This window comes from Dipodomys spectabilis, unplaced genomic scaffold (genome assembly GCF_019054845.1).
Source record: "Dipodomys spectabilis isolate Male_0828 unplaced genomic scaffold, ASM1905484v1 ptg000140l, whole genome shotgun sequence".
Lineage (NCBI taxonomy): Eukaryota > Metazoa > Chordata > Mammalia > Rodentia > Heteromyidae > Dipodomys > Dipodomys spectabilis.
Window position 1 is genome coordinate 21,660,801 of NW_024870817.1, and position 15,431 is coordinate 21,676,231.

The 15,431-nt window shown below is 42.0% G+C and overlaps 1 protein-coding gene across 1 annotated transcript in view; it reads left to right on the top strand.

Moving 5' to 3' along the window:
• Serinc5 (serine incorporator 5) overlaps positions 1-15,168 on the top strand; it is a 96,219-nt gene extending 81,051 nt beyond the window's left edge. The window contains exons 8-12 of the mRNA XM_042691025.1: positions 2,419-2,545; positions 9,136-9,202; positions 12,211-12,250; positions 12,858-13,002; positions 14,578-15,168. Coding sequence (XP_042546959.1) covers positions 2,419-2,545; positions 9,136-9,202; positions 12,211-12,250; positions 12,858-13,002; positions 14,578-14,725 — 527 coding nt within the window. The 3' untranslated portion in view covers positions 14,726-15,168. The remainder of the gene's footprint in view (positions 1-2,418; positions 2,546-9,135; positions 9,203-12,210; positions 12,251-12,857; positions 13,003-14,577) is intronic.
• Positions 15,169-15,431: the final 263 nt, after the last annotated feature.

The following is a 15,431-nucleotide window of genomic DNA, read 5'->3' on the forward strand; positions in this document are numbered from 1 at the left end:
GTGGTAGAGTGAATTTTTTATTTATGGAGGAATGAGTTGTTGAAATATCACAGATTAATACATCAAAAATGAATGAAGAGGGCTGGGAAGGTGGCTCAGTGGTAGAGCGCTTACCTTGCATGCATGAGGCCCTGGGTTTGATTCCTCAGCACCATATAAGCAGAAAAAGCTGGAAGTGGCACTGTGGGTCAAGTGGTACAGCGCTAGCCTTGAGCTGAAGAGCTGAGGGACAGTGCCCAGGCCCAGGGTTCAAGCCCCATGACCAACTCCCCCCCTCCCCCAAGAAAAGGAGATCTAGATTTTTTTCATGAAAAAAAAAAATGATATGGAAAAGGTTTTTTTGGGGGGTGGGGGGTGGCTTACCCCTAGCAGAAAGCCCTGGGTCGATTCCTCAGTATCACATAAACAGAAAAAGGCAGAAGTGGTGCTGTGGCTCAAGTAATAGAGTGCTGGCCTTGAGCAAAAGAAGCTCAGGAATAGTGCCCAGGCCTTGAGTTCAAGCCCCAGGACCAGCCAAAGAAAAGGAAAATTGTTTGTTTTTTGCTTCTTTTTAAGTTGGTTATTTTCTTTCCTTCAGAAGGTTATTTCTCTGGATGTAATAAAAGGAATGGAAAGAACATAAGGGAGGTTGGGCTTGAATTAGATCCTCTCCCAGCTAGTGGGTTATCTTATATTGCTCATCTTAAATGACATTCATTTACAGAGACAACAGCATAGGATTGGAATGTGACCTTTGGAGTCAGACTGCCTGGGTTTAGAGAGTGGTTTTAAGAATTCAGTGAAAATGTTTTTCTAGCTATGTTTATCAATCAAATTTAGGACAGTGCCTGGCACAGAGTAGATGCTGTGTACACATAGCTGCTACTATCGCAGAATTGTTGCCATGATTATTTGGAAAGAGTTTCTAACGTATTTTACTAGAAATGGATCACTGGAGATCTTACGATAAGTATAGTCTGTATGGGATTTTTTTAAACAAAAATCTCCATCTTGACTCTGATTCTGTAAGTTTATTTAAATCTAGTTTCTTTATGCCTCCTCCCCCTTTTTTGTCACTACTGATGTATGAATTCAGCCTTGAGCTCGATAGGCAGGTGCTGTACCACTTGAGCTGTGCTCTCACCAGCTGTAAGGTTTTCTCTTATGGTTGTTTATGTAATAATCTCTCTTCTTAATAGAGTTTAAGCTTACAGTATTTTTTTAAAATAGCAAGTGTCACTTAAAAATAAACACTTTTCATTTCCAGGGGTACTACTTGTGTTTTGTTTACTTTTCTAAAACTGTTTTTCATTAGTCTGAGAAGAGTTTTTTGTCGTTGTTGTTTTGTTTTGTTTTATGCCAGTCCTAGGACTTGAACTCTGGGCCTGAGTGCTGTCCCTGAGCCTCTTGATGCTCAAGGGGACCACTCTACTTGAGCCACAGTCCCACTTCCAGCTTTTTCTGATTAGTTTTTTGGAGGTAAGAGTCCTTCAGACTTTCCTGCCTGGGCTGGCTCCTAACCACAATCCTCAGATCTCAGTCTCCTGAGCAGTTAGAATTTAGGATTACAGGATTGAGCCACTGGCACCTGGTGATTTTTTTTTTTTTTAACCACAGCATCGATGGTTTTAGTTACTATTTCCACTGAGAATACTGTTAATTTTAGTCTGACTTCAAACAGAATGTGAATGTTTGCAGAATGGTTGCTAGACTGTTCTGTTTTATGTTTATGTTCCTTATTTTGGGGTCAAGTTGGCAATTAGACCTAGGTTGTATCATCAAAGTTGAAGACATGGTGTTAGACAAAATATAAATTACCATTGATGGTAATATTACAGAAATCTTTATATGTAGCCTCCTATTTTCTAAAATTCATACCACCTAAGGAGGTTACCACATTGCAGACTAAAAGAGGCTCTGATTGCTGTGTTATTTGTATAATTACCCCTCTGGGTTAGAGGCTCTGGGTGGGACTGTGCTGCCCTGCTACAGAATTGGTCTTGACTGGCGGCAGTGCACCTGTGGATCAGGGGACCACCACTGAATGCCTCTTTTCAGATGCTGCTTAATCCAGTGAAATATCGACCCAACTTTAGGGGTTTTTTTTGTCTTTTCAGGGAGGGGGTTGTTGTTGTTTGTTTTTTTACCACTAATTCAAATTATGCTGAAAAAGAACAAGACTGTTGAATCTCAGAACTTGAAAACTATACTGGAATTTGGGGATCTTGTTCCACTTGTATTCTGATGTGAATGAGTGGTACTTTGAAACAGCAGAAATCTAGCCTGAGTAGATTGATGCTGTAGAGTAGACTTTTCTAATAGTAAGGGTTCAGCATTGGAAGGGGTCACACCACAGTTTACTGAATCTTTTCAAGATGAACACTGCTATGAACTACATTAGTCCTTTCAAAATTTGATTGTGGTTATTTTCTTTATAAGTTCTAGATGAACATGGAAAGAATGTTACCATCTGTGTGCCTGACTTTGGTCAAGACCTGTATAGAGATGAAAACTTGGTGACTGGGCTAGGTACTTTCCTGCTGATTGCATGTATCTTATATTCTTGGTAAGTCTTCAGCGCTTCTTGAAGCCAATTTACAGAGGGAAATTAGAGGGAAAGAATTTAAGTAAAATTAGAGGGAAAGAATTTAAGTAAGTTTCAACTGCCATAAGGCAGCCAAACAAGGAAGGAGAAAAATAAACAGAAGTAACAGGCTGGTACTACTGCATGAACTCTATGTATCCGCGCTCCATTTACCTTACTTGAATGTTGATTGGGCAAATAAAATAAAAACATGCTACATTGGAGCACTGTTGCCTAATGACCTTAAAAAACAGTTGATTATTAGTGGCTGCAGCATTCTTGAAGAGCAAGGAAACACAAAGTGAGGAAGAGGATAGTATGTGCCAGAGTATTCTGGCAACTTCCTCACCCAAAATAAATAGCATTTATTCTGTTGGTGGTGGGAAGAGGATAGAGTGCTGCACAAAAAGTTATTCTGGCACAGTCCAAGAAAGGAAATGTCCCACTTTTTCTGTGCTGAACCCCACAGTGCCGGCAAATGGGTGAGGCAGGTCTTCTCAGTGAGATATATACAAGTAGACTGTGTTTTCAGATGCGTATGGTGGGGGCTACTGTACTTTTGAAACATTTCAGTGATTACTGGAGAGAGAAAAGGCAAGGATCAAAATGGTTAGCTACTTATTCTGGTAGGTGTTTCACTGGTAATCAAGCCTCCTTTTGACAGTAACCTTTTCACTGATAGATTTTTTTTCCCTTTGTGTGTTTTGTGTTGTGTTTGTTACAGTATGTAAGAAATTCAAGTTGTCCTGGGCACATTATAATCTTTCTTTTGAGAAACCAAACAATCCTGAGGGTTACAGCTTATATACATAGTGTCTTTTCAAGCACATTGACACTTTCCTCTTACACTCCACAGCCTTAGTAAGAGGCCAGTAAAAACAGAGACCTTTATGGAGTTATTGCTCAGTTTTGTTTTTTTTTAAAAAGTACTTGTTTGTGTTGCAGTGGTGAAAGCAATGATTGTCTAGCATTGATCCTCAGTCTGTGACATCATCACCTCATGACAGCTTCCTTGTTGCATCAGCAGAGGCTGGGGTAGCCATTTCTATCCTTGTATTTTATTTTTTTAATTTAATTTATTTTATTTTTGAATCAGCATACACTTGTAATATGAGGCAGTCTCATTGTGATATTTTATATATACACACAGTGTACTTTGAACAGATTCACCCCTTCCACCATATTTCCATTCCTCTTCTCCCTCTCTGCCCAGCAGGTGCAGAGCCCTGGGTTCAATCCCCAGTACTGAGGGAAAAATAATCACCTTTTAGTCACCATTGTATGAGAGATGATAAATAAATTGTTGTGGTTTCAGAATTGAGGCATCGTAGTGAAGGGTGGCAAAGGCTAGAATGCCCAAAAGATGTCAATTTTCTAAGCTGACAGCTGCTATTTAAAAAAATCTGTCTACCTGCCTAACAATCAGCATTATTTTTGAATGCTGGTAATTTAGCTGCAAGACTGTACTGGCCCATGGAAAAGGAGTTGTGAGAAAGGCACTCCCTCAAAGTATAGATGCAGAGTAACCAGCCAGTTCTGTGGTGTATTTCTGTAACACTCAGGAACTTACATACTATGGAGAGGATGGGCAGTTGAATTCCCTGCAGGAGTTAGTGAAGTTCCGTGTAGAAGCCTGATGATTAATGTTTGCTATCATTACCCACTGGAGCCCCACAAGAAGTCAGCTTCAAGAATGTTATAAACAAACTGGCTTCAAGATCACAGGGAACTGAGTTCAGACATAGTGAGGCACTGATGAAAGGAAATGCTTAGCTCAATGAGGGGCTTTTCAAGTCTTGACTTCCTAGAGTTTATGTTTTTCTCCCTGGCTTAAGAAAAATGAGAGATCACCAGTGTTTAGTGCATGGCACAGATGGTCTGGGGTGGAGAGGTAAGTGTCACTTTCTGTAAGGTTATAGAAGGCTCAGCCCCTGAGTGCCGCTCACCTCTCTGGAGGTTTCCTGCCATACCCACACAGCTAAACTGTTTAGGGACTTGCTATTGGACTCTTCACTGAGAGTATATTTTACTCTGCACTGTCTCACCTGAAAGAACTGTTTAGCCAGAACTTACTTTCTGGCTTTCTGCCCATAACCAACTTTTCATAAGAGCCCCTTCCTGGGCTGGAGTTCTGCTGTGGAAGAGCCACAGCTCAGGCCTCAGGTAACCGCTCACCTTGGGCTTGGTGACATTCACCTTGTCAGGGTTTCCTGATTGTTCTTTCTGTAGGTCCCTTCCCAAACCTTTTAGTCCTGCATCCTTGCTGTGACAAGCACCAGCCTCTACTAATTTTTCTTAACTTTCTCCTTGGTCTCTGGATTTGATTGAATTTGTCACTCTTTTGGCTTCAAGCTCAAGCCATGAGCCTGGACAGGATCCTAGAGTTGATCAAGACCACTTGTTTTTGTACATACAATCTATAGTTTCTGTAGCTTTCTACTTCAGTTTCAGAAAACCCTCTCGAATCTTTTTTGCTGGAGTATATGAAGAGACATGTTGGAGACTCCTCCAAATCTACACACACACACACACACACACACACGCACGCACGCACGCACGCACGCACACGTGCACTCGGAGTCAAGTGATGCCCTTGTTTAAGCAGGACGATAAGCACAAGAGACAGTTGGCTTAAACTAAGAAAACTAACAAATTGAGGAGGGATATTTATTCTTTTGGTATGTTCTGGGCCTGCTATTTCTGTTCAAGAAAAAAGGAAGGCGGTCTGGGTGTTATGGTGTATGCCTATAATTCAGGCAAGTTAGTAGGTGGAGGTAAGAGATTCTCAGCTTTTAGGCCAATCTAGGCAAAGTTAGTGCAAGGCCCTAGCTGTAAAACTAAAATAAAAAGGGTTGGAATTGTGGTTTAGAAGGCAGAGCACTTGCCTAGTAAAGTTGAGTCCTTGAGTTTAATCCCCAGAAGAAAAAGTAAGCAGGATGGGGAAGGGAAAAAGGAAGGAAGGAAAGGGGGAGGGGAGGAGAGAAGGGGGAGGAGAAAAGAAAGAAAAAGAAGAAAGGAAGTATGGTAGATTGTGGCTTTATTTCAGGAATCTCATCACTGACTAACCTGCTAGTGAAATATCTTCACGACTGTCACAAGTGTGAGATGACTTCTCCAGCTCATGCAGGAATCCAGGCTGTAGTGCCATGTGAACATGATAGAACTTCATCATGCAAAATCTAGAAGGTCATGGGATGTGTCCAGGACCTGCCCTGTAAGTTAGTCAAGAAGGGCAGGATCTGTGATCTCCATTAGAAAAGTCTGGATGTGTTCTTTGAGGTTTTTGTGACACAGAAGACTTTGACCAGCTCTAGAATTACCTGAAGCTGAAGGGCTGAGGAGCCTCTCTCTGCCCTACAGATGAAGTTTAGTACCACAATGGTTTCTGGAGGAGTGAGAAAGAGGGGAGCATGTTTTGGGGAATGTTTCCAGGTAGTAAGACACTGAGGCTTTGGTGGGTGAAGCCCAGACAGAGTAAGTACTTGGCTGTGGTGCATTAGATACTGTCTGTATGATGTAGCCTCAAGTAAATGCTAGTGATCTGCTGCTCCCCTGCAGAAAGTACTGGCTAGAATTACATATGATTTAGCCCTATAAAAGACCTTTAAGATAACCTGGGAATTGTTTTAAGCTATTTGTGCAGGGTCAGCCAGGTGGATCTTGGTCATAGCCTGCAGGCCAACAATAAGATTTTTTCTTTTTGGCCTAAAAGCTTTCAAACTAGGTGTGACTCACTCCTCATTCCCTCATGCCTGCCCACCCTCCCCTCCTCATTCCTTCCCCCCCGCCCCCCCCCCTTCCAATGCTTGGCTAGGGTTTTCTTGATATGCTACCAAGAAGAGTGTTTTATAGGAAATGCCTTGACTGAATAAAGGCAAGGTCACATGCCACTAATGCTGAACTGGATACAATGTTATTAGAATAAAAATGAAGCTTTCCCCATTTTAATGTATTCTTATGGTAGAAATGCAGTGGCAAAAATGCTAGATTCAGTTCAAACCTCTAATTCTAGCTAACTCAGGAAACTGAGATCTGAGGATCTTGTTACACAGCTAGTCTGGGCAGGAAAGTCCATGAGACTCTTACCTCAAATTTACTACACACACACCCCTCTCCCCTACTCTCCCCCTACCCCCCCAAAAAAATAAAATCAGAAGTGGAAATATGGCTCAAGTGATAGAATACCAGCCTTTAGCAGAGAAAGCTAAAGGTCAGCATCTAGGCCTTCAGTTCAAGCCCTAGCACTGCCACAACTATGTCTTATTCCAAAAAAAAAAAAAATTATCAAATGGAATATTTATTGTAATGCTTTGAAAGAATATTCATGTTTTTCCATATGAAAATTTCAGATGCTTATCTTATCCTGAAATTAGAAGTTACATCCTCCCCAATGGAAACTATACTACAATGAAATATGATTCATCTGCACAAAATATAGGGCCTTCATAAATGCATTCCTTGCACAGCCCATCCTCTCTTGGACCAGGTTCACAGTCAGGAAGGAGGACTGAAGTGAGCCCTGACTAGCATCCATCTGCTCAAAACAGATGTGAAAGTGATGCTTGTTGGATTTCAGGAAGCTGCAAAACAGTGCATGGGTCCCAGGAGATCCATTTGCAAACAAGCCTTTTGTTTTGTTTTGTTTCTGTGCAGCTTATTTATCTCTTCTGTCATTGGGAAAGAGGATGAGGATGGGCAAAGAAGGCCAGGCTACCTTATGAGGCTTATCTGTGGAAATGACTTGACTCCTAATTCTTGCCTGTCCACTAGCAGATTAGCAATAATGCTCATAGCTCTTTTTGTCAAGTAGCTTTGAGACTGCAAGTGAGTCCCCAGCACTCAGATAGGGTCTAGAACACAAAGAGATCTTTATTAAATATTAAATCAGTCTGTAGAGTTAGCTGGAATATTGTTACTTTTTGTTTGTTTAAAATGTCTTCCTGAGGGGCTGGGAATGGGGCTCAGAGAGCTTGCCTTGCATGCTTGAGGCCCTGGGTTTGTTTCTTCAATACCACATAAACACAGAAAGCCAGAAGTGGTGCTGTGGCTCAAGTGGTAGAGCACAGCCTTGAGCTGAAACGCTGAGGGATAGCGCTTAGGCCCAGAGCTCCATGACCAACAAAAAAGAAAGAAAAAAAATGTCTTCTTGATTTTTATTTTATGGAAAATATTTTTTTTAATCCTGCAAGCCAAATTTTATAACATTTTCTTTTTTCTTTTTTGTCTGTCATGGGTCTTGAACTCTGGGCCTGGGTGCTGTCCCTGAGCTCTTCAGCTCAAGGCTAGCGTTCTACCACTTGAGCCACAGCCAGTTTTGGGGTGCTTAATTGGAGATAAGAGTCTCACAGGCATTCCTGCCTGTACTGGCTTTGAACTTCGATCCTCATTTCTCAGCCTCCTGAGTAGCTAGAATTACAAGCATGAACCACCAGCACCCAGCACCTTTTCTTTTTTATGGTGGGGAAATTGGTGGGAAGAAACTTTTAATATACTGCCTGCTACTCTGTTAAGTTTCTAAATGGAAAACTTTGTTCTGCCATCTTCTGACTAACACAGAAATGATTAAGACCTTTGCTTTCATGTGGAGTGTTACTATATAGCCTGAAGTCTTACTGTGCAGCCCAGTGTAGGAGGCTTTAGCTGCCAGCACTGGGATTTTTTTTTTTTGTCAGTGATGGAGCCTGAACTCTGGGCCTGGGCACTGTCCCTTCGCTCTTCAGCTCAAGGCTAGTGCTCTACCACTTGAGCCATAGCACCATTTACAGCTTTTTCTACTTAAGTGGTGCTGAAGAATTGAAGCAAGGGTCTTATGCATGCAAGGCAAGCACTCTACCACTGAGCCACCTTCCCAGACCCTTCATTATTTTTTAGTCCTCTCTGAGAAGGGCCAAAGGGAGGGAGAGATAAAATCAGAAAGTTATCCTGGCTTTTGAGTGGTTTATACAAAAGCCAATACTGAAAATCAATACAGAGGACCAAGACACAGCTTTCTCTAATTGCAAACTTCTTTTGGCATAAGATGATTCCACAAAAAAAAAAAAAAAAAAAGATGCTAGCTATTGAACTGGCCCTCCTCATATTTCAAAAATTATCTCCAGATTATTTATATACCTGACACAATATTAGTATTATGTAAATGGCTGCTCTACTAGATTGTTTAGGGAAAACAGGACAAGGAAAAAGAATCTGCACCTTTTTGGTAAGGAATCCACCCATACTCTTAGATTTTTTTTTTTATTTTATTTTTTTTTGTGAACACACTGTACAGAGGGGTTACAATTACATGGGCAGGATAATGCGTACATTTCTTATCAAGCATTGCAACCTCCTCCTTTGTTTACCCTTTGCATCCCTTCCCAGCCTCCCCCCCCCACCCGCCCACTCTTAGATATTTTTTATCTGAGGTTGGTTAAATCCACAGGTGAGGATAAGGAGGGTAATGTGTTTTCATTGAAAGATGGGAACTAGAGGTGCAGTGAGCCTGTCACTGGACATGGCCAGCCAGTTTTCTCCTTTGTTCCAGGTGACATAAAGTGTTACTGTGCCCTGCTGACTTTTTGTTTGTTTCTTAGCTTGACATCAACAACAAGATCGAGCTCTGATGCTCTGCAGGGGCGATATGCAGCTCCTGAACTAGAAGTAAGTTGATTTCCTTTTCCTCATTTCTCAGAGGAGGCCCTTTTGTGTTTGTTTTTATTTATTAATCTACACTTCATGATCCTGTTCTTTTGCTTGGGAAAGAATATGTGAATATGTATAGAATATGTATAGAAATATGTATAGAAAGAATATGTATAGAAAAAGAAATATTGCTCCACATATACATTGTGGTATTAAAATGAGTGAACTAATTCTTGACTTTTCCTCCAACAATGTTGGCCTCTGTTGGCATCCTGTTGCCTGTCCACCACCAAACAGAGTTCAGGTAACTTTGTCAGGCTTCACCTTGGTCTTTTCTGTGGCTGAAATAGAATATGGGTAGAGTTTTTGATTTACCCTCCATATACAGCATGTCTAGGAGGTTTTGTAATAGCAGTTCTGAAGGATAAGAGGCAGGAAAAGGAAGGCACTGTGTGTGTTCTGTGCAGATGCTGCTGACTGCAATAGATACATCAACCCCCTTAACTCTGATCAATTCCATTAGGCACATATGTCATTGGGTAAAGAATTAAGAACAAGAAGCACATTGGTGAGCCATTTACCTGAATGTCCGCAGCTGCTGGGTCGATAGGGTATCTGTTATTTTCTTTCTTGTACAGAAGTCTTTTTCTGGAGTTCTTGATGGATATATACCATAGTCAGGATTTACTCAGGTGAAGGAAGTTAGAAAAAGAGTCAACCCAAGAATGGCAAGGTCTGAGAGATCTCCTGATGGCTATCATGTATAGCACTAGCCGGGTGCCAGGCACCGTGTATTCTAAGCCTTACACATGTGGTTTCATTTAATCCTCATGGAAGCATATTTAGACAACTGAAAAAGATAAGTGATTTATACTTGCCACTTCCTTTTGCCAGGGTGTGGCCCAGAGTCTGTTCTTGACCAGCTGCTCAGGGACTCAGTTGCTCTCCTCTGGTCCTTGCTGTTGCCCTTACCTGGCATCTAGCCACTGGCTCTACTCTAATGTCTTTGTCTGAGGGAAGAACCCTGGTGTCTGTCCAGATAAAGGACAGTCTGTATTCTGCAGCTGGATGTCTGGGGATGGTCTTTCCTGAACCTGACCCAGAGATAGTGGGCCATTATGAAGGTTTGTCACTCTGCCAACATCATTTACCAGCTTACTCAGTCCCTTAAAGGATGGGTTTGAATAGGTTACTGCTTGTATACTGAAGAGAATGGGCTCTAGAAGGCAGGCGCTTGTTCTCACCACTGACTACATGGCCACCTGCTGAGGTTGGGCTATTATACTTTCAATGTCTCTGTTGTGTACAGAGTTCAAGCTCAAAGAACAGCTAGTCTCTAGGTTAGATTTAAGAGAGGAAATTGTTCTCATTGGGAGGGGAAACCTAGTGTTTCCCTCTAAGCAAGTGGTTTGCTCTCCTGTTGTTACATTTCACAGGATACACATTTAAAAGAGGGAGTTGATATTTTCTTGTAGTAATTCAAGTTTTAAAAGAACTAAGACCTCAGCCCACTTGGGCTCACAGAGGGGTAGGCCACATCACATGACCCAAAATTTGTCAAGGCTGATGCCTCTATTCAATCAAGTTTCCTTGCTGTGCAGGAAGGAAGTAAGGGCTTTGCCTTGAACTGTACAAATGGAACAAAGGCCCAAGATCCCACATCCTCGGCCCTGGCTCCATTTTGTTTGTTTGTTTGTTTTTTGTTTTTGTTTTTGATAATTCAAATATCTTCTATTAAGTAGCAAGAACCCAGCGCTTCCCAGACTATCAGTCTTTACGTAAAGTAGTTGTTTTTTGCAATTTCATTTCTTTTCATTAAGTCTATTGTTTTGAATAAGCAAAAGATAGGATATAAAACTTAAAAGGCACTGAAGATGTTTCAGAGACAAGCAATCCTATCCAGCCATGTCCACAGCCAGTTCAGCAGCCTGACTGTATAGGAAACGTGCAGGCCTTGTGCTTCCAAACTCTGCACTGCTCCTGATCTCCCTGCTGAGACCACATGTCACTCACCATGAGTCATGGACTTAGAGTCTCCATCCTGCATTTGGGTCCCAGCTCTGTCACTGGCTAATTTTGGGACTTCAAGCTTTTAACCCATTAGATCTCAATTTCTTCAGTTGCGAACAGGATAGTAATTCTAGGCTCAAAAATTGAAGAGGTTTTAAGGAAACAGCCTGGTAAGCAGTGCACTAAAAGGAAGTGTGAGGAGAGCAGGCCCTTGTACTCTCCACTGTATGTTTTAGGTTGAATTTCAGAAGTAGAAACTGAGGCAGAGTGTGCCAGGAAGGATACATATCAGTAGAATGAGGAAGATGGGGACAGAATCAGGTAGAGGATGAACAGAAAGGGCAGTTCAGGCTGAACAAAGCCTCACTAATCCCAGGGGTTGTATCAAGGGATAGTGATCTCTCAAGAGTGTCCAGTCTTGAAGGCTGGGCCTTCTTCATTATTTGGTGGTGGATGCCCAAGAAGGGCTTGCTGAAGCTTAGAGCAGCTCTGTAGCTGAACAAGTCTAAAAGAGCCTCCATCTGGAGACTGTGCTCCCAGCAATCATAGTAGCTGGAGTGAGTCCCCGTCCCTTTGAAGGGCTCTTGAGTGGCACATCCTTGTATTCCCTGTCACCAGTACTCAACATACCAGAACAAAAACAAATGCTTAGCCAAATTTTTAAGGGGACACGAGTTATATGGTTTAGGGCTCCAATTTCACCATTTTCTATTCCAATAAAAAACCAAAAGCTTGGGGCTGGGAAGGTGGCTCAGTGGTAGAGTGCTTGCCTTGCATGCATGAGGCCCTGGGTTCAATTCCTCAGTACTACATATGCAGAAAAAAGCTGGAAGTGGCGCTGTGGCCCAAGTGTTAGTGCTAGCCTTGAGCTGAAGAGCTTAGGGACAGCAGCCAGGCCCAGAGTTCAGGCCCCATGACCGACCAAACAAAAAAAGAAAGAAAGAAAGAAAGCTCTACCTATTAGTGGGGTGACAGGAAACTGCAGGCATCTCACTAAGTTGTCTTTGATCTCACAGGTAGCTCGGTGTTGTTTTTGCTTTGGTTCCGATGGAGAGGGTAAGTGGAGTACTTTCATCCTAGACCTTGCCATGGCTCTGTAGACTGGTACTTCTCACTGTAGGCAGTTGCAATTCAGACACTTAAATAGCTTGACTGGAAAGGGAATTTAAATCTGGCTTATTTTTTATATTCTTTTTACATTCTTCTTTAAGGGGTGGCTGGGTTTGTTGGTTTCTGGCAGAAAAATCACTATTCATATAGAAATTAAACTATACAGTGAAAAAAATCTATATACTTTTAATGGAATGGTCTAGAAAATACCAAGTTGTCCAATAGCTCATTTTGGGGGCCCTTGCCTTCAACTTTTCTTATTGGAAGAGATATCGGGGCCTTGAGAACTCTGTGGGAACTCCTACCTTCTGCCAACTTCTGATGTGCTTATAGTCTTAAGGGCTTTCTTCTGCTCTCCCAAAATAAATGTTCTTGGTAATTCATCTGGTCTAGGAGTCCCGAGGTGTGTCATAGCAGTCTTGTGGTCAGGACACAGATAGAGGTTACAAATGTCTACTCATCAGCCCCTGAACTGCAATGGGTGAGTGTATCATTGTAAAATGGAACGGTGCATGTGTTCACTCATTGCACTTTGCTTCCCTTGGATTCACAGAAACGGAAGAGCAGCAGAATGTGAAAGAAGGACCACGGGTCATTTATGATGAGAAGAAAGGCACTGTCTACAGCTATGCCTATTTCCACTTTGTGTTCTTATTGGCTTCCCTCTATGTAATGATGACTGTTACCAACTGGTTCCAGTAAGTGGCCTATTTGATTATTAAGAATTAAGCTAGGTGCTATTTTTGGGGGGTGGGCGGTTGGTTAGGATCTTTTTAGTTGCTCTTGTTGCAGTACTGAGGTTTGAACTTAGGACCTTGATTTGCTAGGAGTGCTGTACCACTTGGGCCATGTCCCCATCACTTTTTGCTTTAGTTTTTCAAATAGGGTCTCACACGTATGCTCAAGGTAATTTGGACCATGATCGTCCATTTACTTTATACTTCTGTGTAGATGGAATGACAGGCTTTCACCGCTATGCTCAGTTTTTATTACTTGAAATTGAATCTTGTGAACTTGTTTCCTCTGGTTGGCCTCTATAGTTCTTCTACTCTCTGCCCCCAGAATAGCGTGGAATAGCCCATCTTCCTAGAGTCAGCTAAGCTCTTCTGCAGGTCTTACTGTATATGCAGCCTTCTTAACAAACAGTTCAGAGTTCTTACCACTGGATTGACATCCTTTGTACCCTGGATATTAATGGTGCTCATTGCAGCTTTAAAAAAGCAGATGATTGCTGGTAGTATAGTTCAGTGGTAGAGCATATTCTTAGCTGTGAAGAATTCAAGACTCAGCTCCTGGGTTGAATCCCAGAACAAAATAAAAACACCCAGAAACAAAATAAAACAACCACCCAGGAACAAAATAAAATAAGAAAGAAAAGTTTAACTGTATATGGCAGTCTGAAAAACATAGTAGTAACTGAAGAAAAAAAAAATCCCTGGGGCTGGGAAGGAGGCTCAGTGGTAGAGCGCTTGCCTTGCATGCCTGAGGCCCTGGGTTTGATTTCTCACCACCACATAAGCAAAAAGAAAAAAGCCGGAGTGGTGCTGTGGCTCAAGTGGTAGAGCGCTAGCCTTGAGCTGAAGAGCTGAGGGACAGCGCCCAGGCCCAGAGTTCAGGCCCCACGTCCGGACCCTCCCAAAAAAAATCTCTTTATTTTGTGTGAAAGAGAAACAATGCCTTGTTTGTGCTTCAGATATATCTCTTTCCCCCTCCCCATTTTTCAAATTTCTAGTAAATCTAACATGACAGTCAAACAATATGTTGGACCATTTCAGATTTTGGACTTGCTTGGCTCTTAACAGCTATGTAAATATTCTAAAGTCAGAAAAACTACTTCTTATCCCAAGCATTTCAGTTAAGAGATACTCTGCCTACAACATGGAAGAGCCTTGGAAACAATGCTGAGTAGAAAAAACAATCATAAGAGGCCACATGATTGCATCCATATGGACTGGCCGAAAAGGCAGATCTACACAGGAAGTAGGTTAATAAATGCAAAGTGATGGGAGGTAGTAGGAATGGCAGGGCAGCTGAGAGTGTTCTAAAATTGATTGTGATGATTGCACAAGTCCATTAATATATTTAAAAAAAAGTCATTAAGTTGTATTTTTGAAAAGAGTATGAATTATATCTCCATTAAGTTGTTGAAAAGAAAGGAGAAGGAAGGGTATTAGGAGCTGGAGATGGGGAGGCACTTGGTAGCAGAGAGAAATGTTTCCTATCCCACCTTCTGCTCCTGCTCTGACCATAGCCGGGTGTCTTGTTTCCAACAGCTATGAGAGTGCCAGCATTGAGACCTTCTTCAGTGGAAGCTGGTCCATCTTCTGGGTGAAGATGGCCTCCTGCTGGATGTGTGTGCTGTTGTACCTGTGGACGCTGGTGGCTCCCCTCTGCTGTCCTTCTCGGCAGTTCTCCGTGTGACAACATCAGCAGGCCTGTGGATCAGCAGGCTTGTACCCTGAAATTCTGTCCTGTGAACAAGTGTAACAGGGGTTTGAGCGGCAACTGTTGTCTTACGAAAAGCTGAAATTCTCTGGCTGTCTAAAATGGGTCTGAAAAAGGTTTCGGGGTAGGGAGGAAATCTCCCCGTATTCACTTTTTTAAACAAGAGATTAATTAATTAGATTAATTTTTCTGACATTCAAAATGAAACTTGACCTAAAGGAATTGAAATTTTCAAATTAATGGGTAGTGTATGTATTCTTATGTCTTCTCCCTACTTACTAGGTAGTAGTTACATTAGTGTTTTCCATAGATGTGTTTTATACCAAAATAGAGCTGAGAACACAACACATTTTCCTAGGGATAAAAATTACTGTATTGTTTTCATCCTTATTATTAAAAATATGCAGCCTCTGAGAGAATCCAGGCCCCTTGCCCCTTTATTCTCCTCTGCCTCCTGGAGCCTGGTCTCCAGAGGATCCCAGCTCACAGCTTCCTGGTATTTATAGGGTACAAGAGGAAGCATCTGCCTTCAAATCCACCCTCAGTGCCACTTCCTGTGTGTTCCCCCTCCCCCAGCATTTCCCTTTGAGGTTGTGATGCTGGGAATCACAGCCTTCCCTCTTTGCCTCATTGGTCTCAGAGGACTCCTCATTCTTTTGGGGTTCAGCATTTTTGTAACAAT